Consider the following 27,204-nt stretch of genomic DNA (forward strand, 5'->3'; position numbering starts at 1 on the left):
CTCACTCACACTGCGGCAGATCAGCCTCTACAGCCATCTGATGAGCCACCAATAGACAATCCCTAAGGAGAACATCACACTCAACTTGTGTGATCACAATGTATTACAGTACACCATTGACAAAAGATGTTCAGCTTTCTCTGTGTTACTTGTCTCACTAGACAGAAATATAGAGGAACCTAAACACAATCAGAACCTTAACAGGCCTTGTCAAAGACTTCTCTTCCTGCACCTCTGCAATAACAAGTCATTGGAGATGAGGCGTGTGAGTAACTGGCTTCAGAGAGATAGCCTGAAAGAAGTGAGAATAATTGAGTGGTACTTCCATGTCCACATACTCTTTCACTGTCATCCCTCTCCTGGGCCAGTGCCATAACACTCTTATCAGTCAGCAGCAGACCATTGTGGTGGAGATAGGTGACACAGTTTAATGCTACAAAGAAATTAATGGTTATCCTGTTTAAACAGCAGGCAAATTGTCAGTCAGTGTCTGGAAGTTTATGCTAATGATCTATATGGACACATTGAGAACTTTGCTTACAATTCCAAGGAATAAGTCACACTCCTCATGGAAGCCATTGTTACAATGGCTGTGGTGATTGTGCAATAATGAAATGAATTAACTAGTAACACAGATAGAAGCCTGTGCTAACAATCCAGGGACTGAGTTCAAATCTCATCATGGTTGCCATGGACGTCAGCCCTCTACAAATGTTAATTTTTTAAAAAACTAATGTTGATTAAGACAATCATGAAACTACCAGAATGTTTTTCCAATAGATCTCACCTGGTTCATTAATGCAACTCAGAAAAGGAAATATGGCTTATCTATAACTCCCAAACACACAGTAATGTAATTGGTGTATGATTGGCCACTGATGCCCACATGACAAAAAAACAATTTTCTATACCACCAATGGTGGATGCCACTTGTTATTGTGAAGAGTGTGCATGCTATATTAATTAATATCTATCTAAATTATCCATACAGCACTAGTATTCTATTCTTCAATAAAAGACCAGGTTTAGTATGCAGTTTTAGTATGCAGGTTTAGTAAAAGACCAGGTTCAGCATTAGTATGCAACTGGACAGAGCATGAAAATGATAGCAGAGAGTAAACTACATCCTGTTAAATGAGCAAGAATGGGAGTAGGAAGGATACTTTGTCCTTAAGCCTGCTCTGCCATTCAATAAATCATGGATGATCTAACATTTCTCAAGTTCACTTTCTTACTCTTTCCCATCTCTTGACTCCTGATTCAGAAATTTGCTGTAGCTATTCCATTCTTAAATATATGTAAGAATTCTGCCCCTTCTCCACCCATTGTCTTGATTGTCAAGGAGTTCCAAAGACTCAGAACACACATAGAGAAGAAAACCTTATTTGTCTGAGCTTTAAATGTGTACTCCCTTATTGTACTTGAAAATTCTAGGAGATCAGAAGATTCTGCAATACTCAAACTACCCTGTCTGGCACCAACAATCATTCCATGATCAAAGATCACATTTCTTCCCCATTTTAATGTTTGTTCTGAACAAGTGAACTTCTTGACCATGTTTGCATGCTCTTATACATTGAGTTGCTGTCAGATAATTGGTTTATTAGATATTTGCATTAATGAGCAGGTGCTCAAGTGTACCTAGAAAATGGCCACTGAATACATGTTTCAATTAGATCACCCCTCGTTTCCCCCAATGCCAATGAGCAGAGATCCATCCTGCTTAATCATTTTAAACAGGGCAACTCCTGAGATTATCCCAATGAATCTTCTCTGAACACTTTCAGTGAAATACTATATTAAATAAGAGGATCAAAAATGTTAGTAGTGCTCTTGTCTTACCAGTAGCTTATACAGTTGCAATCAGTCTTATCTATTTATATGCTCAAAACCACATGAAATAAGTACCAACATTGCATAAGACTCCATTAGTAGTTTCACAGTGTGCAGCTTTCTGTGCTTTGCATCCATTTCTGTAGTTTGCCTCCATTTAAGTAGCACTTTATTATTTTCTTTCCAAAATGAATAACTTCACATCTTCCTGCATTATATTTCATTTGTCAACTTTCTCAGTTATTTAACCTATCAATATCTCTCCATAAACTATTTCTATCCTCCTAACAACTCGCCTTGCTCGCATTTGTTTCCTGCCGTAAGTCAACAATATATACAGTATTGTAAATACCGTAGATTCCGGATTTTAAGCCGCTACTTTTTTCCCACATTTTGAACAGCTTTGAACTTTGCGGCCTATAATCCGGAGCGGCTAATGCATGGTTTTGTTTCATGCCGCCTCGTAAACATTTTGCCTCGTAACAGTAGACCAATAAAATTGATGAGTAGTTCACAGAGGTCCAATGAAATTGTACGATAAATCAAGCGCACTTTCACAATTAAATTATTGTAAATCAGTCATTTGTACTCACCCTCATCAACATGGAAAACACTCGAAGCATTGTGCTGCCTTATGGCAGTTACTTAGTTTATAATATTTTCGCTTAGTAATTCATTTTCTAGTTAAAGTTAGAAGAGTTTTAACTATATTTGTTTTCTGTACTACATCGCGGGATGCTATGACGTCACACCCGGTTTTGCGGTGTCTTGTGGGAAAATGCCGGTTTGCGATGAAACGGGACGGAGGGAGGGAGCGCATTACGCGAGCGGCTTTGGATCTGAGCGAACGCTGCTTTTAAATGCCGGTTTGCGATGAAACGGGACGGAGGGAGGGAGCGCATTACGCGAGCGGCTTTGGATCTGAGCGAACGCAGCTTTTAAGTTAAAGGTGATCAATAACTTTTCCTGGTAGGCTGCAATATATATATTTTTTACCAGTCGTTAGGAGATATTGGAATGTTGTTCAGTAAAGAAGTATACGCAACGTATATTTAAAAGTAGCCGCGTACGGGCACGGTTCGAAAAAAAGCATTTGCAATATGTATTTGTTTTTGTTACCATATGGATTTAATTAAAAGTTTAAAAAATCCTCACATGTAATATCTTTCTGTGTAAATATCTCATATTACAACGTGGGACACCTGCGGCCGAAAATCCGGTGCGGCCTAAAATCCGGTGCGGCCTAAAATCCGATGCGGCCTTTACAATTAAAAAATTGATTTTATTTCTAAAATTAGAGCCAGCGGCTTTTAATCAGGTGCGCTCTGTAGTCCGGAATCTACGGTAGTTATGTCCCAGTACTGACCCCTGTGGTATCCCACTGGCTACAGGTAGCCAAACTAAAAATAACCACCTTTTTCCTACTCTCTGCTTCCTGCATGGAAGCTAATCTTCTGTCCATGGTATTATTTTATTTCCATCATTATGGGCTCTAACCTTGAGAAGCATCTTGTTCAAAGCCTGCAGGAAGTCTAAATACCTGCCGTCTAGATAGCCAAGAGCACAAGAAAAAATAGTAGTAAGAGTAGGCCTTCTGATCCCTGAAGACCTGCTTCAAACCTCAAATTCTGTTCTGTCCTAAAACCTCCAAACCACCATCTTTCAACTATTATCTACTTCCACTTTAAATATTTCCAGTGACCTAACCTTTATCACTCTGCAGGATAGATACTTCCTCAGAGAACTCAAATTTGTCAGACATAATTTCCCCTTCATGAAGCCAGTCTAGTTAATCACTTTATGATTTTCCAAATGTATAGATATAATTTCCTTAATAGAAATTTATATGATTATGAGAGACATTGATGGAGTAGACAGCTGGTACAGTATGCTTTTCTGAGGAGTTTTAAAGTCTAATACAAGAAGGCATGCATTTAAAATGGGGGGAGGGAGGGCAAGTTTAAAGGTGATGCTCAGCCTATGTTTTTATACAGGAAATGCAATGCCAGGCACCCCTAGAAGTATTTAAAACATTCTTAGATACCTACATAAATGTGCTGAGAATGGAGGCAAATGGGTATAGGGTAGGCAGAGGGTAATAGTTTAGCTGGATATTTAATTACCAGTTTAATTAGTTCAGCACAATATTGCAGGCCAAAGGGCCTGTTCCTGTTCCATATCTGAGATTATAATATTTGATTTTAATATATTAATAGGCCAATTAGGCTATTGTTATCCATTTCTTAGCCTTTGTGTATAGATGTGTCATATTGACAGTTTCTTGATCATTGCCTGATTCTCCAAAACTTAAGAATTACAACTAACGCACCTGCCATCAAGATAGCCAAGAACACAATAAAACAGTAGCAAGAGTAGGCCTTCTGATCTCTAAAGACCTGCTTCAAGCCTGAACTTCTCTTCTGAACTAAAACCTCCAAAACCACCATCTTTCAACCATTATCTACTTCCACTTTAAATATTCCCAGCGACCTAACCTCTACACCCTGCAGGATAGAGAATTCCAGAGAACTGTCTATAATCTGCGAGAAGAATTCTGCTTCATGTCTTACAATGTATGTGTGAAGGCACTGGAAGACAAAGGCATGCATTGTCTGGCCTCCATAACATCGTATTCAACTTTATTGTGATTTAACCATTTCTATGAAGTCATCATATGTACCTTTGTCTCCAGTTATCTGCAACTCTTTTGTTTCAGTGTTAATGATAGAGAGGGAAGTACGTAGATGTACTACTTAACAGAGTATTTAGTTCCATTCACTTCAGTTGAGTCTGTTTCATTTCACATGGTGCCAGAGACACACAAAACAATGTGCAATAATGAAAGTTCATCACTAAGAGGACTGTGTGGTGGTCATTTTTGCCAGTATTGCAATAGACAGATGCATTTACGGCAAGTAGATTGGTGGGAGAACAAACATATAGAGTAGACATACTTGGTGAGGTTGTTTTCAGGTATGTTTTATCTGCATTTTAGTTGTCCCACCATTTTCTGGAGATTAATTCTGGTACATTTCATTCAAGATGTAGCGGTGATACTACAAAGCTGTCTTTGGTAATAGACAACAAAGCCTATCATTCTCTACCCTGCTATCATCACTGGTTCTTCCAAATGATGTGATATTGACTGACAGCCAAGGAAGGTGATAGGTGCTAATCAGTAAGTGGTTCTCTTCCCCATGTTCACATTTTTCCAATATTCCAGTGTCCAAAGGGCATTCCATCCCTGAATCAGACAAAATATACAGAAAGATTGCAATGGACAATTCTAGGATGCTGAATGAAACATGATTCTATATGTGTGTATCAGGCTCTTGCCTGACCAATTTGAAGGACAGCCATTAGGCGCAAGACAAGGCTTGGCATATTTCCAAGTCTTTGTCAAAGGATTTTACTCAGTGTCCCTTGTTCTATCCAAACATATGACTTGTCCTTAATGTGTTTCTCAGTATTTTTGTCATAGTGGCCCAAGCTTGTGTAAATCATTTCAATGACAAAGTAAAACCAACACATTATTATAGGTCTGGAGTCACAAAAAGACAAGCTGTGTAAAACTGTTAATTGTAAGAAGTAGGAATCGTATTCAACAATTTTACTTGGGTTTTTAAAGGATGTACCCAACATGTAAGATTGAAATAAGCTGTCAATGGATATTATATGTTTGATTAAGCAGGTAGATTTTAGTTGCCTAACTGTAAATTGTGAAGGGCCACAGAGATGACTGCTGGAACCTCAATTATTTACAATCTATTTCAATAACTTAAATGAAATGCAAAATAATGTATTCAAGCTTCCTCTGATCTAAAGAAATGTGGGAAAGTAATACAGTGGATTCCAGTTAATTAGGTCATCAGTAAATTGGGGCAGCCATTTGTGTCAGCTCTTAAAGTACAAAATCTAATTGTGAATATTGCTGGGATTCCTTTTGTTTAGTAGGGACACTATGCTGCTTAATTGGGGCAGGAGACCGTTGCCAAGCGGGTTCTAACTAACATTAGATACTCGCACTTGTGTGACATTTGATACTACACTGTGCTAAGAGCAAAATAGCACTAGTTGTATGTGCTTGTGTTCAAAAAGCAGTGATTTTGTCACTAATAGTTGATGAGAAATAAGCTGTAAGACAATTCAGAACAGTTTTGCTCGCTACAGTTTCAAGCATTCAGGCTTGGGAGATGCCAAAAACAGCTGGAAGTGAAAATGAAATGATTTCATGACTTCAACAAGATAAGAACTACAAAGAATTTGAAGGTATCGACAAATATCTTGAAATGTTACAATAAAATTTAAGATTTGGAGTAGGCAAGGGTGAGTGGTGTAGTATGAAGGCAGTCATACCAGGTGCCTAATCTGATTTTGTTCATTGTGTACACTGCATGAATTCCTCTCTCAATAACTACAGAAAGTACTGCAAGATCATTGATAGTGTTCTAATTTTTTTCTGTATTTCATTTAAACAAATAATTTCTAACTCAGTCAAATGGTAGTTTGTCTTTTTTATACCTTTTTAACTGTTTCCATATTAATAGGAGCAGCCACTTTATTGGGCCAAAATACACTGGTCTGATGTGTCCTATTTAGCAGGAATCTACCATACTTATAAAAGATGAAGTTTCTGAAAAGTAATATAAATAGTTAATTGAATGGACAACAAGATGGCAGGTGGAGTATAATGGTGAGAAATGTAAGGGTATCCACTTGGTAGAAAGAAAAATAAAGTAGAATTAAGCTTAAATGCAGTGGGACTATTGGGATTTGTGAATACATATTTCAAGAAACACATACAGATTCACAAAGTAATTAAACCAGCAAATACAATGTTGCTTAGTTGCAAGAAGGGTGGAGCCCAAAAATAAGGAAGTCTTACTATCGATTTTCAGAGCTTTGCTGAGGCTACCACAAGCGTACTGCATGCAGTTTTGATCTTATTTAAGGAACAATACATTTATGACAGAGACAGAGTATCAGGGTTTACTAGGCTGAAAATAGGAAGGAATAGAAAGTTCTGGAATGTTCTTACCAGAAAGGTAGAGCAGAATGGATCTGTACTTTCTGAAGTTTTGAAAAATGAGAGCTGATCTCATTGTTATATAAGATTCTGAGAGACAAGCCAGAAGCCTATGAGGTTATTTTCTCTAATAAGGTGCTTAGAACTCAGTGACAGGAGTTAGGAGGCCTTCTTTCCTCTGTGAATCTTTGAAATTCTCTACATAAAACAGCTGTGAATGTAAATTCAAGACTTTGTTAGGTGACATCTTGGAATCAACAGTTGCAGAGACCAGACCAGAAAACAGTTTTATGATCGAGAAATAAATTAGCCACAATAGTATTGATCAATGTTTGAAATCTTATAGCATAGAAAACAGCTTGTTGAAGCCACTCTGTGACTATGCAAAAGCAGTCCTGCTCGTCCCTTTACCTCACACTTGCCCAAAAGCCCCACAAACATTTCCCTTTCAGATATTCATGCAACTTACTTTTAAGTGCTATAACCATATCTGTCTCCACTATAAACTGAGACAGTGCACTCTAGATGCCAACCATCTGTTACATTAAAAAAAAATCCCAATTTGTTAAAACTAATTTGTGAGATCAGTTTTGTGGGTTTGGTGAGTGGGGACAGAAGACACTCACTACCTGTAAATTAAATAATTATTTACAGTACAAAACAGACACTAAACGTTTAGTACTGTAAACCCTTTTGCGTTACACTCAGTCACAAATGCTTATCTAAACTAAGCACCTGAAGTAGCAGGACAAAACATTATATAGTTATAAATACTTACCTAAAGTACGCACTGGAGCCCACTTCCATTGTTTACTGTTTCTAATGGCACCGCCAATCGACCCATGGTGACCTGGAGAACAAAAAGAGTGAGTGGTTACCACGAGCTAAATTTAAATTCTACTGGTGCCATGACATCATCAGTACATGACAGCTATTAAGAATAGCCACAATGCCCCTTACATGGGGAGAGTCATTTGATGAGTGGGTAAGTTAGACACTTATTGCAACATTCCACCCCTTGAAAGACACAACAGCATGACACTTAGCTCACAGGCTAGTATAACCCACACGGACACCCCACTGTACTACACACAAAACATAACACTATTATACCCAGAATCATCAGCCCAACAGTTACTATTCAGTGTACTACAACAGTGCACCAGCTTCCCAATGTCCTAAAAGACCAGCAACTTCCCTGCGGAACTGGCCCCCTACGATCCTGATCTTATGTACTGACTGCGGGGCATGATCATTCAGGTGAGTAATGTTCTCAGATTCATTGGGGTTGCAGGCACAGCACTCATGACCAATCACAGCTCAGGTGCCACCTTTCTCCGTAAGCAGGTAGTCCAAGGTCGCCGTGCAAATAGCCATCATCTCAGCTGATTTTCTAGCACCTCTGTATGCTTGAGTGCTGTGGCAGTCTTGTTTGCCAGCATTGCCATCACAAAGGCCATGCATATCAGTTCCTGGGAAAGTCTGACTGCACCATACAGGGGAAAGTCTATCATCCAGAACTGTTCTGCCCTTGTGTTACATCTCTTACTGCACTGACCCACATGGGAAGGGTGCTCATCCAGGCCATTAAGGCGGTGTGTGTTTGATACTTTGCCCCTCAGATAGCAACAGCTGTTCCATCCTGCAGGAAGACACGAGTAGGCTGGGGGACTGCATATACAATATACCATTTGGCATCCAGGGAGTGCCCACCTTTACAGCACAATTCAGTGTTGGCACAATCATCCCAGGATACTGCTCCTGCTCACACTCACTGTACCCACTGACTGACTGGACCTGTACTCATTGTACTGCCTGCACCAACACTCCATCCTCTTCCCTGTTGGCAGAGGGATTACTCTCTGAGTCGGGACCTTGAGATTAGACAAATCTTAGACAAGTAGGGAAGTATCAGCCTTTAAATTACCTACTCCATCGGGAGTTACTGAGACTCGAGTTTTTTTAAGGCCATTCACATACAATGGGCCAGGTTGGCTGGAATAAGATCATAAGAAGATAGGAGCAGAATTAGGCCATTTGACCCATCAAATCAACTCTGTCATTTCATCATGGCTGCCCCATTTCTCTGTCAGCCCCAATCTCCTGCCCCATATCCCTTCATGCCTGACTAATCAAGAATCTATCAACCTCTACCTTAAATATACCCAATGATTTGGCAGCCACAGCCACCTGTGGCAATGAATTCCACAGATTCACCACACTCTGGCTAAAGAAGTTTCTTCTCATCTCTGTTCTACTCCCTCCCAGCTTCCCCCAAAACAGAATACCCAGAACTGAGAAGCTGGACAATTCCCTCCAACAGTCCTGTCCTTCTTCATTAAAGGGATCAGTATCAGCGGCATCCCTTCTGCAGCACGGGTTGGCGCCTGTATGCAGATCCAAAAGTCTTAAGTGTTGGCATGGTTTCCATACTTACACTTCATCCATAACAACGTGCTGTAGGATTTCATACTGATCGCCATCATCAACACTGCTGGCAGAATTCACCACTTTGCCTTTCTGTACAGAAGGGAGATACAAACTCATTCTGGGTAGTCACTGAGTATTTAGACAGACTATCCCTTGTTCACCCCGTAGCACCACCCATCACGTATTCCCTGGTCCTTGTGCCAAACCTTTCCTGCTCTAGTGGCTCAAACCTTCCCCAATTCCTCTTCCAGCTCCATCTCTTCCACCTTGAGAGGATCCGACACTGCTAAGTGCTGCGACATCAGCAGTCCACCCCCACCCCCCAGTGCCTGCCGGCCAGGAGTTCAAGTGCTCTAAGATATTCAGCCACCCCTGAAAGGTGTGGGTGGGGGTCAATAACTTGATCTGCGGTTTCAACAGTGCATTCATGCGTTCAATCAGCCCTGCCTTCTGTGGGTGGTCCATTGCCCAACACCTGCTGCCGCTGGAGTCTCTTTTGTATAGCCTCCGGCAAGGGACATAAGGAACTCTGGGCGGAATGCGAGGAATCCTGCAGAGGACAGGAGAAGCCCTCATTGGAAAGCGGCCAGTGAGTGAGTGGGCTAGTGAAGGAGTGGAGATTTGAGGCTTTGACTCGAGAGGTTTCGATGAAAAGGGGCGGAGGACGAGCTTGTTCCCAGTTAGTCTTTACAATGCCTCCTGAGATGGTAATGTGCCTCTCCTGTGAGATGTGGCAGTCTTGGGGGAACTCCCATCTGCCAGAAGTGCTTGCGGCTGGGCGATCTGGAAGACCGTGTGAGGAATCTAGAGCAGCAACTAGATGACCTTTGACTCATAAGGGAGAATGAGGCGGTCATAGATGAGAGCTACAGGGAGGTAATCACATCTAGGCTACAGGAAGCAGGCCATTGGGTGACAGTCCGAGGGGGGAAAGCGAAGGAGAGTAGACAGGTAGTGCAGAGCATCCCTGTAGCCATTCCCCTGAATAATAATGGCTCCTGATGTGGCCACTTATACACTGGGGAGACCCGCCGCAGACTGGGAGACCGTTTCGCCGAACACCGGTGCTCGGTCCTCCAGCAGTAGCGGGATCTTGCTGTGGCCACACACTTCAATTACACAGACCACTCCCACTCTGACATGTCTGTCCATGGCCTCCTCTACCATCAAGATGAGGCCACACGCAGGTCGATGGAGCAATACCTTATCTCCCGCCTAGGTAGCCTCCTGCCTGCCGGCATGAACATTCAACTCACAGACCTCCATTGATACCCCTGCCTACCCCCATCCCTGTCTATTATTTTAGTATGGTTCTCTTTCTCTCTCTTTTCTCCCCCCTCACTATAATCTCCCCCAGCCCTACCTTTCTTTCTCTTTTATTTCCCATAATTCTCCACCTTCCCCCTAGCCCATTTCCCTGCAAGCCTATCACTTCGAGCTCTACTTTATCCCTCCACCCACTTCACTCCTGATGAAGGGTTTTGGCCCGAAACGTCATCACTACCTCCCCTCCCAGGAAGTTTGGCCAGGTGGATTCAGATTTGGCTTGCCTGCAGAAAGCCGAGGGTCGTGGTGGAAGGAGTACATTCAGATTGGAGGGTTGTGACTAGTGGTGTCCCACAAGGATCTGTTCTGGGACCTCTACTTTTCGTGATTTTTATTAACAACCTGGATGTGGGGGTAGAAGGGTGGGTTGGCAAGTTTGCAGACGACACAAAGATTGGTGGTGTTGTAGATAGTGTAGAGGATTGTCAAAGATTGCAGAGAGACATTGATAGGATGCAGAAGTGGGCTGAGCAGTGGCAGATGGAGTTCAACCCGGAGAAGTGTGAGGTGGTACACGTTGGAAGGACAAACTCCAAAGCAGAGTACAAAGTAAATGGCAGAATACTTGGTAGTGTGGAGGAGCAGAGGGATCTGGGGGTACATGGCCACGGATCCCTGAAAGTTGCCTCCCAGGTAGATAGGGTAGTTAAGAAAGCTTATGGGGTGTTAGCTTTCATAAGTCGAGGGATAGAGTTTAAGAGACGCGATGTAATGATGCAGCTCTGTAAAACTCCAGTTAGGCCACACTTGGAGTACTGTGTCCAGTTCTGGTCGCCTAACTATAGGAAGGATGTGGAAGCATTGGAAAGGGTACAGAGGAGATTTACCAGGATGCTGCCTGGTTTAGAGAGTATGGATTATGATCAGAGATTAAGAGAGCTAGGGCTTTACTCTTTGGAGAGAAGGAGGATGAGAGGAGACATGATAGAGGTGTACAAGATATTAAGAGGAAAAGACAGAGTGGACAGCCAGTGCCTCTTCCCCAGGGCACCACTGCTCAGTACAAGAGGACATGGCTTTAAGGGGAGGGAAGTTCAAGGGGGATATTAGAGGAAGGTTTTTCACTCAGAGAGTGGTTGGTGCGTGGAATGCACTGCCTGAGTCAGTGGTGGAGGCAGACACACTAGTGAAGTTTAAGAGACTACTAGACAGGTATATGGAGGAATTTAAGGTGGGAGGTTATATGTGAGGCAGGGTTTGAGGGTCAGCACAACATTGTGGGCTGAAGGGCCTTTTTATGTGCTGTACTATTCTATGAAGGCTTGGAGAATGACCCTTCTCCTTTAAAGGCCTCCTTGTCACTCCTCCCCTGGCAGTGCCTCCTCCACATGGCATAGAGGGTGGGAGTGGGAACCCCATCCAACTGCTCCCTCAGGAACCCAGCTCTGAGCAACGGCAAAAACAACACCCCAGACCGCTTCTCCAGCTTCAAAGCTCAAAGTCCATATATTATCAAAGTATGTATACATTATACAACCTTGAGATTCACCTCCTTACAGGCAGCCACAAAACAAAGAAACCCAAATGAACCCATTTTTAAAAAGACCAACAAACACCCAGCGTGCAGAGAGAGAGAAAAAAATTGTGCAATAAAAATAAGCAAATAGCATTTAGAATGAAAGTGAGTCCTCTGACACGAAAGCCTAAGCAGCCGGAGCAGGCCACAGCCACAGCCTCGGCCTCAGTGCACAGCAGAGTAAACGTCATGGAGCCCAGAGCAGCTGGAGCAGGCCACAGCCACAGCCTCGGCCTCAGTGCACAGCAGAGTAAACGTCATAGAGCCCAGAGCAGCTGGAGCAGGCCACAGCCACAGCCTCAGCCTCGGCCTCAGTGCACAGCAGAGTAAACGTCATGGAGCCCAGAGCAGCTGGAGCAGGCCACAGCCACAGCCTCGGCCTCAGTGCACAGCAGAGTAAACGTCATGGAGCCCAGAGCAGCTGGAGCAGGCCACAGCCACAGCCTCAGTGCAGCAAAGAGTGAGCAGTGAGCACCCGACAACAGGGACCTCCCCCCATGTACTCTAAACCCTTCAATAATCTGATAGTGGCGTCTACTGTACCTCCTATCGCTGGTGTCAATAAGGACAGCACCACTCCCTTTAAACTGGGAGCTGCTGTTTTAACTAAATACCCCACTGTGGCGGAGGTTAACATAAAACCCTGCTGTGGGTTGTCACTGTTGTGATAGATCCCTCTGTGATCAGAGCCCCCTGGCAAAAGGCTCCGTTCCCTTCCTCCACTCCTCCTGGGGCTGCAAATCCCACTCGAAGAGTGAGGGATACCTGACCTTAACTGCTGCTATCACACTGCCCCATGGCGATCATCACCCCCGTGGGCAGCAGGTGCCACTTTCAAGATGCTGTTAATCGCAAAGTGGGACGCCAGCCCCCACCCAGCATACCCACCTCCCGGTTAGGTAATCTCACTTCCGCAGCCCCACGTACCAGATCCTCAGTAACCATGTGGGCAGAGGGGCTCCCCTGGTTTCTGCCTGTACATTCCTCCCAGCTCCACCAGTTCCTTAGCGAAGAACTCTCTGATGGTCAGCCAGTGGGTTGGAGAGACCCCCAAATCGCAACATCTCATGGGGGGGGGGGGGTTTCTCTGACTTCTTTTTCTTTCTAAAGATATCCATCTTCTGTCAATCACCAAAGCCTGCTTGCAGCAGAGCCAGTTGTGTGAAATCAGGTTTATGGGTTCGGTGAGTGGGGACAGAACACCCCCCACTACTCTTAAGTTAAATATTTATTTACAGGACAATACAGACACTAAGTATTCAGGAAACCTTTTGAGATACACTCAGTTACAAATACTTATCTAAACAGAGCGCTCAAAGTGGCAGACGCTAAACAAACACACAGTGGCGAATACTTACCTGAAGTGAGCACCCGGCCCTCTGCACTGCAGCACACCTCCACTGTTTATTGTTTCCACGGCACCCATGTTATCCCAGAGAGTAAATAATGATTTCCTCTCACTAGATTTAAGCTCTACTGGCACAGTGGCATCATCAGCTGCACTGCAGCTAGTGGGGGGGGGGGGGGGCACTGCAATAATAAATTGTCAATTCCTGACTCCCCAAATTTGTTACTAAGTTAGACACTTACTACAACACCCCTCCACTCCGTCCTGTCCCACCAAGAAAACTATCTTTTTCATCGGCTTCAGCTTGGTGTTTAACATAAGGCAACTGTCCTTGTTGGGACTTAAAAACCCTCTCTTTAACTGGATCTTGGAGTTAGAAGCATAGAACATGGAAAATCTACAGCACATTACAGGCCCTTCGGCCCACAATGTTCTGCCAACCATGTAACCTACTCCAGGACCTGCCTAGAATTTCCCGACCGCATAGCCCTCTATTCTAGCTCTTGACAGAAAGATCCACAGTTAGTGCAAGTTAGCAACAACATTTGAAGCTCCATCACACTGAGTACTGGTGCCCCCCCCCCCCCCACCCCAGGGCTGTGTGCTCAGCCCACAGCTGTTCACGCTACTGACTCATGCCTGCACCGCCAGATTCCAGCTCAAATTGTATCATCAAGATACAACAGTGGTTGGACTCATCGGGAACACAGTATACAGAGAGAAGATTGAGGGGCTTGGCAGGTAGTGTGAGAACAACACGAGTCTCAACATGGACAACACAAAAGAGGTCTTAGGAAGGAGGAGGTCAGACCATTCTGGTTGCATCATTGTGTGAAGCTGCAAGGCATCAGACAGTAAAAATTTACAGAAGATAGTAAAAATAGCTGAGAGGATCTCCAGGGCCTCCCTGCCCCCATTTGAGACATTAACCTGGAGCACTGTATACAAAGGGCCTGAAGCATTGTTGAGTATCCCTACCACCCATCCCACTATCTCTTCAACCTCCCTGTCATCTGGAAGGAGGTACAGTTGCCTCAGAATTATCACTGCCAGACTGGGGAACAGCTCCTTCCTCCAGGCTGTGAGACTAAAGAATACCCTGCCACCACTGAGGTCCCATAACTACCGGTAGGTCAGCGAGCTGTTTACTGGTTATCTGTGCTGCCGATTACATGCCTTTTGAATTATGTATTATTAATGTATTTATGGTAATATTGTTTTACGTGTTACATATATGTTTTGTGGGTGCATCGTGGTCTGAAGAAACATTGTTTTGTTTGTGTGTGTGTGTACACAGTCACTTGTATCCAGTCTGGTCATTTGTCAGGAAAATGAGGTGGTGGTGGGGGGCTCCAGACAGCCAGAGCTGCTGTAAGCATCGCACACGGATCAGATCGAGAGTCTGAACCATACCCATGTGTACAGTCTTAGGCAGGGTCAGGCCGAGGGTTGATTCGCAGCTGGAGCGCTTACAAATTCCTCTGAATCCCAAAGTGCGCTGAGGTGAAAGAAACAACCAATAATCTTCCAACTGGCATTAAAGAGCAGGATCGGAGTTTTCGCGGCAATTCTGCCCTCCCGCAACAGAAAAAGCAGACAGGAGCCCCAAAGCCTACGCAGCCGCGGCCTGACGTCCGTGGGGCGGAAGCTGACGCCGCAGCGGAGGCGGTGATGCGGCGTGTGAATGAGTTCCGGTGCAGGCGGGCGTTTGTGCGGCGCGGCGCTGCGCTCGGGCGGGCAGTCGCTGGACACCCATTAATGTCATAGCCATCGGGTGGAGGGAGCGGCCGACCGGAAAGCGCAGCGCCTCCTTCAGCCGGTAAGCTTTCGGCGGGCCGCGGCAGCACATCGGCGTTCTGTAAGATCGGGAAAGAGGAGGGTGGTGTCAGGTAGGTACCGGAGGCGCAACCCTCTCTTCCTCTCCGCCGATTGACGCTTGCGTTCACTTCGCTGCATTTTAGAAGGCAAAATGGCGTCTCCCCGCCTGCGTCGACTGGTTGTCGGGGTGGGGTGAGTTGGGGGGGGGGGGAGAGAGGGAGACCGGGGAAGAGTGTTGAGGGGTGGGTGGGGTTTGACTGGGGCAAGTGGCACTGCTATGGTGTGACGGCCAGGCCGCTTTGAGGGCCGGCTTCCTCGATGCTGCCCTGGGCCCCAATGTTTTTGTTGCAAGGCAGGAATGACGTCAGCGGCGCAACCCGAGCCAAGATCTTTTTCTGGTTTCAATTTTACTTATTAATTTAAACTTCGACTGGTGGTGGTGGGTTTATCCATAGACGGGTCAGGACAGTGTTGCTATTCCAGTGACCCAGAAATCTACAAATGTTTCAATGCACGTTCTTAATCAGTTAAACGCAAGTAATTAAAAGTAAATAAACGCCAGTCGCACAGAAAATCGACATATTTTAAACCTATTCGTGAGTTATCTGTGGGATATTTTAAACTCATTAAAAGGACAGTGACGTCCATACTCTTCGAATGAATAAATTACTGCCCTAGTGTATTGAAGTAAAATTGTCCGACTTCAGTTTATATGCTGTGCAGTTTGTGATGAGAATTAGATGGCGTGGATGTGGTTTCTTGGTGTGTTAACTGGCAACGTTGAGTGAATGAAAGCTAGAAACCTGAAAATGCTGGAAGCACTAATTATGTTCTAGTCATAAACATCAATCCTTTTTATCAATCAGCACTAAGGTAACTTTGATGTCTAAGATTCTTTGATTTGCTTCTAATGAGTTAATTGAAACTTTGTGGAAGCTCCAAACAATCATAATCAGCCAATTTCTTGTTTTTAGTAGATCTTGTAAATGGCCATGACTTCCTCAATGCACTATTTTCATTTTTGCAGATTTTTTTTTGCTGATGAATGACTATAAGAATGGGGTTTTTTTTGCCCTATGTCTATGGTTTTCAATTAAATCCATTATAGAATATTAACGACAACAGAACCAATTTTTGCATTCAGCCAGTGTGCAAAAGACAACAAACTGTGCAAATACAAAAAGAAAAAAATAATAAATTTAGCAATAAATATCGATAACATGAGATGAAGAGTCCTTGAAAGTGAGTCCATAGGTTGTGGGAACATTTCAAGTGAAGTTATCCCCTTTGCTTCAAAATCCTAATGGTTGAGGGGTAATAACTGTTCCTGAACCTGGTGGTGTAAGTCCTGAGGCTCCTGTACCACCTTCCTGATGGCAGCAGCAAGAAGAGAGCATATCCTGGAAGTGGGAGACTCCGACAATGGATGTGGCTTTCCTATCACACAATTATGTATAGATGTGTTCAGTGCTGGGAAGGACTTTCCCATACTGCCCAGTCCGTCACAGGAAAAGTCTTCTCACCATTGAGCACAACCTGCATGGACCGCTGTTGCAGGAAAGCAGCATCCATCAGCAACAACCTGCACCATCCAAGCCATGTTGTTTTCTCACTGCTACCATCGGGAAGGAGGTACAGGAGCCTCAGGACCCACATCAGCAGGTTCAGGTACATTTATTACCCCTCAACCATCAGCCTCTTGTTTGAGAGGGGATAACTTCATTCAGCATCACTCACCTCATCATTGAACTGTTCACACAACCTATGGATGCAATTTCAAGACTCTTCATCTCATGTTCTCAATACTTACTGCTCGTTTATTATTTTTTTCCCTTTTGTATTTGTATTGTTTGTCTTTTGCACATTGGGTGTCCTGTTGGGTGTGGTGTTTCATTAATTCTATTGTTTCTTGTATCGACTCTGAATGCCTACAAGAGAATGAAACTGAGTTGTATATGATATCAATATGCATATTGATAATACATTTACTTTGCTTTTTGAAGGGTTCTGTGAGCAATGGAACGAATGATTCTATTATTCCCGTAAACTTTTAATGAAATACCCATGGGCCATTTGTCAAATTTGAATTGTGGCAGGGTGTTAAGTAGTGATGGATACTGGGGCTATTTCTCAAATAATCTCAGTCGGTGTTTATGCTGCTCTGGTGGGTCATAATAGTCATGAAGTGGATTTTTGTCCAGTATCTCATCTCAGTTTTTCTCATCATTGCTTAAGATGTTTCTTTACGTAACTTTAAACTACCAGGAACAAATTGTCTTGCCTTTCTTACAGTAAGCATTTTGCTATTGGTCTAACCTCATGTATTTGGTGAAATTCCCTTTCAGTTTTGAGAAGACCAAAGGCGTGTGTGACCTTAGGTTCAATTCACACACTCCATTCGTTCATCACTGAATCTGCCACCCTCCCTGGATACATCTAAAACTGAATATCGGTGTTATGTTTGACTGAACTGTGGACTATGGCGTCACCAAGATATGTTTCCACCTTGAAAATTTGTCCCACCTCTATCCTGACTCGTCATTTGCTCTGGAAACCTGTTTATGCTAATACTTCCTCTGCACTTGATTAATCCTTTGTCACTGGCTGCTTTTAATTTCCCGCTGTTAGAGGAGATCATATATAAAAAAAATGGTAGGTGTAAACCATTCAGCCACTTGAGCCTGGTCTGTCATTCAATGTAATCTGCACTAGGGCAAATTTCTTCTGTGTCTTACTTATAGCAGTCAATTCCCTGATTTCCTGATCTTTCAAAAATATCTTACTTTAAATAATACCATTGATCTAACCTCAACAAACTTTGGGTTAAAAAATTCTGGAACTTCCCTATTCTGTAAAAAGTTGTTCCCATGCAATTCAGTTTTAAATTATCACTGTTTTCCCCCCTTCCCCCCATCTTGATTTTCCCACATTCAGGATTCTCCTACTAGTGGAAACATCTGGATATTAATCTCCTGTCCTATAAGCTCTCTGTCTTGCTATTTGCACAAGCTTAAATTTGATAATTTCATCATTGGTAATAGGGCATTGGCTAGAATGATCAAATATTTTTGTGGCTTGATAGGCCTTGTTAATTAGCAATTTTATGAAGAACTTGGTTTGCCAGTATTATTACTGAATTTTTTTAAAAAATCTGTTTTTAAAAACAGTGTGTGTTTGAACTAAAGTAAAATGTAATGGAGCTATGTGGTTGTCCTATATGTTACAGCATATTAAACACTTGAGTTAACTTCCACTGTTTAATTTTTTTTATTTTAAATTTTGACTGTAAATGGTTATATTTGTAAAACAAATTGAAGAGCATCAATTTCAGATAAATATCACATTAATCACTGCATTTTATGCATCTTCAATCTCACTGCTACAGTTGGAGGTTCCCACCTGCTTCAAAAAGGTGTCAATCATACCTGTGCCCAAGAAGAGCAGCGTGCCCAGTTGCATTCACATCTAATGTATAATGAAGTGCTTAGAGAGTCGGGCATGTCTAGAATTAACTTGCCTATACAAGGAACTAGACCTGCAATTTGCCTACTCCACTATAAGTCTACAGCTCATGTCATCTTGTTGGGTCTTCACTTGGCCATGGACCACCTGGACAACAGTAATACCTACAATCTTTTGTTTATTGATTACAGCTCAGTGTTGAGCACTACTAATCAAGCTTCAAACCCTGGGCCTCTGTATCCCCTTGTGCAACTGAATCCTTAACTTGCTCATCAGGAGACCACAGTCATTGCGGATCAGAAATAACATCTCCTTCTTGCCCAAAGTCAACGTCAGCACATCTCAAAGATGGGTGCTTAGCCCATTGCTCTACTCTCTCCATACCCATGATATGTGTGGCTAGGCACAGCTCAAACACCATCTATAAATTTTTCAATTACACCACTGTTGTCAAAATCTCATGACGAGGCATACAGGAGTGAGATAGATCAGCTGCTTGAGTTGTGTTGTAGCAATAACCTTACTTTCAGCATCAGTAAGATCAAGAAATTGATTGTGATTTTCAGAAAAGTGAAGTCCAGGAAACAAGCACCTGTCCTCAAGTCAGCATCTTTGAGGATCTATCCTTGACCAACATTGATACAATTATGAAGAAGTCATGTCAGCAGTTATATTTTAGAAGTTTGAGGAGACTTGATATGTCACCAAAGACTAAGAAATTTGTACAGATGTTCTTTAGAGCCCATTCCAATTGGTTGTCTAAATATGGAGGAGCCACTGCATAGGATCTGAAAAAGCTGCAAACTCAGCCAGCTGATTCCTCGCATCGAGAACATCATCAAACAGTGATTCTTCAGATAGGCAGCTTCCATCATTAAAGATCCCTGTCAGCCAGGACACACTCTCTTGTTACTACCATCAGAGAGGAGGTACAGGAACCTGAAGACACACTCAATTTGTTAGAAACAATTCCTTCCCCTTTGCCAGCAGATTTTTGAATGGACAATGAAACAACCCAAAAATACCACCTTACCATTTTTGCTCTCTTTTTGTACTAGTATATATGTAATTTGTAAATGTTTTAATTATTGTACTGTGTTGATGCTGCAAAACAGCAAGTTTAACAACATATTTTAGTGATATTAAACCTGTTTCTAATTATGATTTTTCTACCTGTTCTGAATGTTAACTGTCACAAAAAAACAGTAAATATTGCAAATTTTCAGCAGGTCAAAATGTTTTAATGTATGTGGTTGATAATATTGGTTAATGCTTTAAAGTTATTTTGAATAGTTACATAATTGAAAATCATTGTCTTGAAGGATCTAGCCAGGCAGTTACCACACAGTTTGATAGGATGTTTAAGAAGGCATATAATGTTGGGGAAATTGAGTTCAAGAACTGCAAGATGTTGCAGCTCTATAAAACTAGTTAGACCATTTAGAATATTGTGTTCAGTTTTGGTGCCTCATTATAGGAAAGATGTGGAAGCTTTAGAGAGGGTGCAGAGGAGATTTACCAGGATGCTGCTTGGATTAGAGAACATGTCATATGAAGATTGACTAAGCTGTTGCTTTTCACTTTGGATTGACTGAGAATGAGAGGTGACTTAATAGAGATGGATAAGGGGTGTGAACAGAGTGGATGGCTGAAGAGTTTTTCCCAGTGCAGTTATAGCTTATAAGAGGAGGGCATAATTTTAATGTGATTGGAAGAATGTATAGGGGGAATGTCAGGTACATATTTTAAATAGAGTGGAAGTGTGTGGAAGGTGCTGCTGGGGTGGTAAGGCAGATACATCAGAGACATTAAATAGTCTCAGGTACATGGATGAAAAAGTAAAATGGATGACTGGGAGGGAGGGGTTAGATTGGTTTTTAAAGGTCAACACAACGTTGTGGGTAGAAGGGACTGTACTGCTCTCTTCTAAAATGTAGCATGCCATAGCATTTATAAAGATTGGGCCAGTATTCACATCAATTTATTCAGATTCAGTTAAGATTTTTTTTTGCTTTTTGTGGCCTAATCCATTTTTCCGATTATGACCATAAGCACGTTTAGTAATAAATAATGAATTGGGTCTGTTAAGCATTTAGTATTAGAATATACTGCATGGGTCAAGACCATGATAAGGTTAAAAATAAAAACATAGGACATGAACTTTACAACCGGAAACAGGCTGAATTGTTAGCTCTCAAAAATGCTAGTTTATGTTATTTGTATGACTAATTTGAATCAAAGAAAGCATATGCTTGAAACATAGATGTCTGTTTTGTTTAACTAAGCAGCAATATTATGCAAATAATAATAATTAAATTCCACCAGACTTGAAAACTATAAAAGAGACTTTGAGAATTAAAGAATCTAAGACTATCAAAAGTAATATAATACATTTCATTAATTTTGCTACATCGTGAATATAGAGCAATTTTCTTTTAATTGTTGGTATCAGGTCCAGCATATTGTATTTTAAGCAGACTTTTTGTAGGTCAGCATAATGAGCACCTAAAATAAATAATATAATTGTACTCAGTATTTTTAGAACCTGAAAAGCACACCACTAAATAAATGAGGTGGTTTGGTGTAAAATTGTTCAGAATCTTAAGGTACTGCAGTTGATTCAGTAATGAGGGGAGGGAGGGGAGTGTGCATGAGGAAGGTGGAATTGCTAGTGATGACATTTCACGATAGTTGCTTTTGGATGGGGAATGCAGTAGTCTGAAGGTTACAAGTTAGGATTAAGTAAATATGAATAGATCTCAGACAAATACATACAAAATGCTGGAGGAGCTTAGTAGGTCAGGTAGCATCAATGAAAAGGATTAAACAGTCAATGTCTCAGCACAGAACACCAACGATTCCTTTCCATGGATCCTGTCTGACTTGCTGATTGCCAGTACTTTGTAGGTGTTATTCTGGATTTCCAGCATCTCGTGTCTCAGACAAATATCTAATGTAGGTTTTTTTAAAAAAACATCATTAGATCTTATCACAGCCTTGTATCCAAAAATTGAATGCTTGGATATTAGGGTTTGAGATAACGTTATCAGTTGTGTAACTATGTGAATTTGATTTTTTTTAAATATACCTTGATTTTTTTTCTGCACCAAAATTGGAACTTGGATGCACTTATTTCAAAGCTGACTTTCATCAATGTACTTAAAACCAATGGGTATCCACTCTGAAAAAGGGTCATATTGTTCTCTCTATTGCACAAGATAGTGCAACTGTCAAATGAGTCTTTGAATTCTCTAGAATAGTTTTTAGGACCACCTTCCATGTAAGCGAAGGTTGCCAAGTAAATGTTCTTCGGAAATAATGAATTGCTTTCTTCTTTTCCCTCTTATCCTTTCTAATTTAGCTTTAAAAATTTTAAATTTTTGACATCTTTACTCTTCAATTACTGTCAGGAAATAATAAGAACAGTTATTGATGGTCTTTTGACCCATTTAAAATAAGTGAATAATTAAAGTTGTCTTTTGGGAGATAACTAAGAGAAGAACATCTTGGTAGAAGGGAAATAATTTGGCTTTTATCTGTCTGGGTTTAGGGCCTGTTACGTGCTTTGGGTTTGGGATTGTCCTCATCAAAAAAATAACCTGTTGTGTATTCCCTGTAATAGATTTTCAGAATAATTTTTATACTTTTCATATTTTGCTGCAGCACGGGCAAATTGTTTATCTCCTTAATCCAGCAAAACAGTAAGATTGGAATGTGAAATAGTAATTGATTTAATTAAGTTTGCCATTACTTCATAAAATGTCCTGTTTTCTCTTGTAGCCTGAAACTAATAAAACGAGGATTGAATACTAGTTTGGAATAAGCGATTCTGGTGACAAATTAGGACATGGCAAATCGGGGAGGTGCAGTGAGACCCAATGGATTAGCTGCTGCTAACAAAATCTGCCAGTTCAAGCTAGTTCTACTTGGAGAGTCTGCTGTTGGAAAATCTAGTTTAGTACTTCGCTTTGTGAAGGGACAGTTCCATGAATACCAAGAGAGTACTATTGGTGGTAAGTTTGTTTCGCCTTTTTAGAATTATATTCAAATAATCAAAAGTTTCAGTTCAGTATTTCGATTGTGTCCCATGAAGTATAGGCTGAACACGGATTATCCAAAAACCTCCGAAATCCAAACTTTTTTTTGAGCACTGACATAATGCCACAGTTGGAAAATTCCACAAGGTGTGGGAAGGTTCCTAGGTGATAGGCAGGCCTGCACACCACAGTTCTGAGAAGTGAACTCACATACCCTGAGTAGGGCCCTGTTGGCACCATCTAACAGAAAAGTGTGGTATTGGAGCAGTCACCACCTACAGCACAAAATTATTTGAAATATTATATAAAATTACCATCAGAGTATAGGTATAAGCTGTATATAATGTAAATGGATTTCATGTTTAGACTAGGGTCACATCCCCAAGCATTTCAGATAAAGGATGCTCAATCTATATACATTATTTTCCACCCTCTTGCAGATTGTCACACAACTTTCATAAGGGAGTTTCAAAAAGTTAAAAACTTTCTTAAGCATATTCCCAGCTATTTTATTGCTCAACAAAATTACAGCTTTGGCTGGAAGAATTCTAGTTTTTCCATTGTGAAAATAAGGCAGGAAATAGCTCATGCTAAGCAGCTAAATTAATAAATGATCAAACTTAATGTTAAAACATTGCTGCTTTTGTGCAGGAGAAATTGTTGCTTTCTTGATTTAGAGCTCCTACTTCAGAGGTATCCTATTCTAAATGGAAATTAACGCTTCATTTGGAAGGATATGTAGGATGGTGGGAAAGCAGGAGATAAAAGGGCACCGGCTTCTCCAGTGATTGCATTGGGAAAGTGCTGTCACTATTACCTCACTACTGAAGAGCTACTTGTTTACCAGACTTTTATTGATGACAAGATCTTCCATCTCCTGCTTCAGATCCTCAATCCTGCATAGTCTTAGTTCTATCTCTTCTGAGAACTGCAATTCTTGTTTTTTCACTTCTACCTCTAGAGTGGATTCCTTCACTGACCATTAGCCTATTTGTATTGCCATTAAGCATCATTTTTCCTTTCTCCCCATTTCACCTTAAAATTGTTTTTTTTACTTCCTCTATATATGCTACTAAGCTGTTCTTGACAGGTCTATGAACAGTTGACATCATTGCAATTAAACTATTGTCCATCCATCCTTCATTGTTGACTTTTACGATAACCAATATTGAAAACTTTTCTTGAATTACCCATTCTTACCACTTCCATTGTCCTGATGACTAATTTAAGAACGTCGTAACTATTTAAACATCTTCAATCAAACTTTTTTCCCATTTCTACAAAATCAGAACACTGGCCAAAGCTACAAATATATTTTGTGATTGTGTCATTTGTCCTGTTTCAAACTCTCATCCTAAGTAAAATTAACTACATTATTCAATATTTTAGGCTTTAAACATTTAAATCCTTTTTTTTTACTATGACGGCCTAGCTCTAGAATTGGCTGTGGAATTTTACATCATTGTTTGCAGAATATTGGTACAGTAAATAAATTATTAATCGATAAAAGCTTATGCTCTTAGAATCAAAGAAGCAGTCTTTTTTCCGCCTCTACCTTGTATGCATTCATAGCGTGGAAATACAAAATTAACAAAATAAACATGTTCAAAATGAAGCATTTTAAGCCAAGCATTAAATGCATTAATTACCTAATCTAATTATAAAGTGTAGTGTATGTCCATTGTAGGAAGCTATTGTTTGACCAAAGGAGAGTTATTGTCTATACAGATTAGCACAACAGTAAGTTTTAAAAAAGTATGATCTTTATATCTTTGTGCTGAGAGGAAAAATCAGGATGTTCAGTATTCAATTCGGGTGAAATTTATGACACAGGAGGAGGTTATAAGGTCCACTATGTCTGTGTTCTTTGACTAAAAGATACACCAACTTAATTCCTTTTTCCAATATGTTATACTTAATTGCAAATCATGTCACTTGAAGTACACATCAGCCTTGTGGTATATGTAGACATTAAGAACTGGGATTCACTGATGCAATGCTCAACATGAAAGTGGACAGAATTTTTAAAATGGTGACTGAGAGAAAGGAAAAAGATTTCATATGTGTAGGATATTCTACATATGTATAAGTCAGGTGTCAAATCTTAATGACATGGATAGAGTGCTGAAAGGATATCTTGGCTGGTGTATCTAGAATGAGCCATGGTGTCAAAATGACAAGTCAGGCATGGGAAGAAATTTGTTTAGAGGCACAAGGGAATTCTTTATCTAAGACACTGGGGAGGGTCAGTTCCTAACTATATTCAAGATGATTAGGTAATAAGAGAATGGGGGGGGGGGGGGAGAGATACAGGGTTAACACAAGAAAGTGGCACCCAGCTAAAAAAAGAAAGATACAGGATCTTATTAAATGGACAACCAAATGGCCAACTGAAGTTTTTTTTTGTTCAAATGTTTACCAGCTGCAGCACTCATTACAAAATAAGTGCACTTCTATCTCTTGCTGACCAATAACTTCAGAATCAGGTTTATTATCATGACATATGTTGTGAAATTTGTTATTTTGTGGCAGCAGTACTGTGTAAGACAAAAATTACAATGGGTTACAAAAAATAAATCGTCCGAAAGAGAAATGGCGAGTGTGGGTTTTGTGGACCTTTCAGAAATCTGATTACGGAAGGGAAGAAGCTCTTTTCGAAAACATTGATTGTGGGTTTTCAGGCTCATGTACCTCCTTCCCACCAGTAGTAATGAGAAGGGGACATGTCCTGGATGGTGACATTACTTTTAAGATGGATGCCTCTTCCCTGACGCACTCATGATTATCCTCAATGGTGAAAGGATTGTGTCAAGATGGAGCTGGCTGAGTTTGCAATCCTCTGTAATGTCTTGTGATCCTGTGCATTGGAGTCTCCATGCCAGGCAGTAATGTAGTCAGTCAATGTTCTCCACTGTACATATGTAGAAATTTGCTAGAGAATTTGACGCAACAAATATCCTCAAACTCCTAATAAGCTGGAGCCACTGGGATGACTTTTTCTTGTTTGAATCATTCTGTTGGGCCCAGAATAAATCATCTGAGATGTTTATTGACACTTGGGAAGTAGAAGCTGTTCACCCTTTCCAGTGCTTACCCCTCAATGAGCACTGCTGTGTATTTTCCTGATTTGCTCTTCCTGAAGTCCACAATCAGTTGCTAAGTCTTGCTGATGTTGTTGCAACATCACTCACAGCCAGTATATCCCACTTGTTAGGTGGTGACAAGGAGAATTCTGCCAACAATAGTGGTGTCATAGGCAAATTAGTAGCTAGTGTTTGAGCTGTGCCTTAACCACACAGTCGTGAGTGCAGAGAGTAGAGCAGTGGGCTAAGCACGCAACCATGAAGTGCGCCTGTGTTGACTGCCAGCGGTGAGGTTACTACCAATCTGCACTGGTTGTGGTGTCTGGACAAGGAAGTCAAGGATTTAGTTGCAGATGGATGTACAGATGCCCAGGTTTTTAAGCTTATTGATTAGTACTCTGTACTCCATCCTTATTTGTTTATGGAGACTCGAGGCTGCAGACAGCATCTATGGAGGGAAATGAACAATTAACCTTTCGAGCTGATGCCATTTATTGAGACTGAAAAGAAAGGACAAAAGCAAGTGTGGGGGGGGGGGATGAGTAGCACAAGATGGCAGGTGACAGGTGAATCCTGTGAGAGGGACAAGTATGTAGGTGGGGGTGGAATGGAAATGATGTTAGAAGCTTGGAGGTAATAGGTGAAAGAGGCAAAGGGCTGAACAAGATGGACTCTGATAGTACAGGACAGTAGACCATTGAATAAGAAGCAGATGGGGAACCAGAGGGAGGGTGTGGGTGATGAGCGATACAGGGAAAAGAAGTGGTAAAAGAGCCAGAGGGATAAGGGAAAACAGTGGAGGGTGAGGGGGGAGTGGCTATGGAAGTTGGAGAAATGTGTTGATGCTGTTAGGTTGGAGTCTACCAAATGGAGTATGACATGTTGTTCCTCTAATCTGCATCTAATCTAATTGCCTTCAACTTGGCAATAAAGGAGGTTCTGGACTTCCATGTCAGTGTTGGATTGAGAAGTGAAATTAGAATGGCAGGGCAATGGAAGATCCTATCTGTTATGACAGGTGGATGAAGGTGCTTGATGAAGCACTTTGTCCTGTCCTATCTCCCCCATAAGCAATAATCAGCATTCAGTGAATTAGTGTACAAAAGGGTTCAAGGTATCTTGGCAAATGGCAACCTGTCGGGATTGACATGATGCTAGTTGAATAGTAGTTCATTATGTGGCATGATCTTACTGTCTTAAGCCAAGAACACTCAAAATACCCACCTCTGCTACTCCACAAGTGACATTGCTACTGTTTTGAACCTAAGTAGTATGATGCCTTCTCCATGTTTTTCTGAACACAAGCTGCACGAAGTTACCTTCCA

At 41.5% G+C, this 27,204-nt stretch overlaps 2 protein-coding genes and 1 long non-coding RNA gene across 5 annotated transcripts in view; 1 reads left to right on the forward strand and 2 right to left on the reverse strand.

The window, feature by feature from the left end:
• Positions 1–6,952, reverse strand: part of efhb (EF-hand domain family, member B) — a 93,965-nt gene extending 87,013 nt beyond the window's left edge. The window contains exon 1 of the mRNA XM_073054441.1: positions 6,872–6,952. The gene's annotated coding sequence lies outside the window, so the exon portion shown is untranslated. The remainder of the gene's footprint in view (positions 1–6,871) is intronic.
• Positions 6,953–6,973: 21 nt separating this feature from the next.
• On the reverse strand, positions 6,974–15,132 carry LOC140732185 (uncharacterized). The gene is made up of 4 exons (XR_012100015.1): positions 14,893–15,132; positions 9,297–9,379; positions 7,638–7,709; positions 6,974–7,070 (listed from the first exon to the last, which is right to left on the reverse strand). It is a non-coding gene; the product is annotated as an uncharacterized lncRNA (long non-coding RNA).
• A 29-nt stretch (positions 15,133–15,161) lies between these two features.
• Positions 15,162–27,204, forward strand: part of LOC140732184 (ras-related protein Rab-5A) — a 42,527-nt gene continuing 30,484 nt past the window's right edge. Inside the window, exons 1-2 of one of the 3 annotated variants that reach the window (XM_073054442.1) lie at positions 15,162–15,298; positions 22,540–22,772. In XM_073054442.1, coding sequence (XP_072910543.1) covers positions 22,607–22,772 — 166 coding nt within the window. In that variant the 5' untranslated portion in view covers positions 15,162–15,298; positions 22,540–22,606. Of the gene's footprint in view, positions 15,369–15,471; positions 15,490–22,539; positions 22,773–27,204 lie in introns of those variants that run through there. The other 2 variants (XM_073054443.1, XM_073054444.1) reach the window with 2 other exon arrangements.

The sequence above is a fragment of the Hemitrygon akajei genome, chromosome 8 (assembly GCF_048418815.1).
Source record: "Hemitrygon akajei chromosome 8, sHemAka1.3, whole genome shotgun sequence".
NCBI lineage: Eukaryota > Metazoa > Chordata > Chondrichthyes > Myliobatiformes > Dasyatidae > Hemitrygon > Hemitrygon akajei.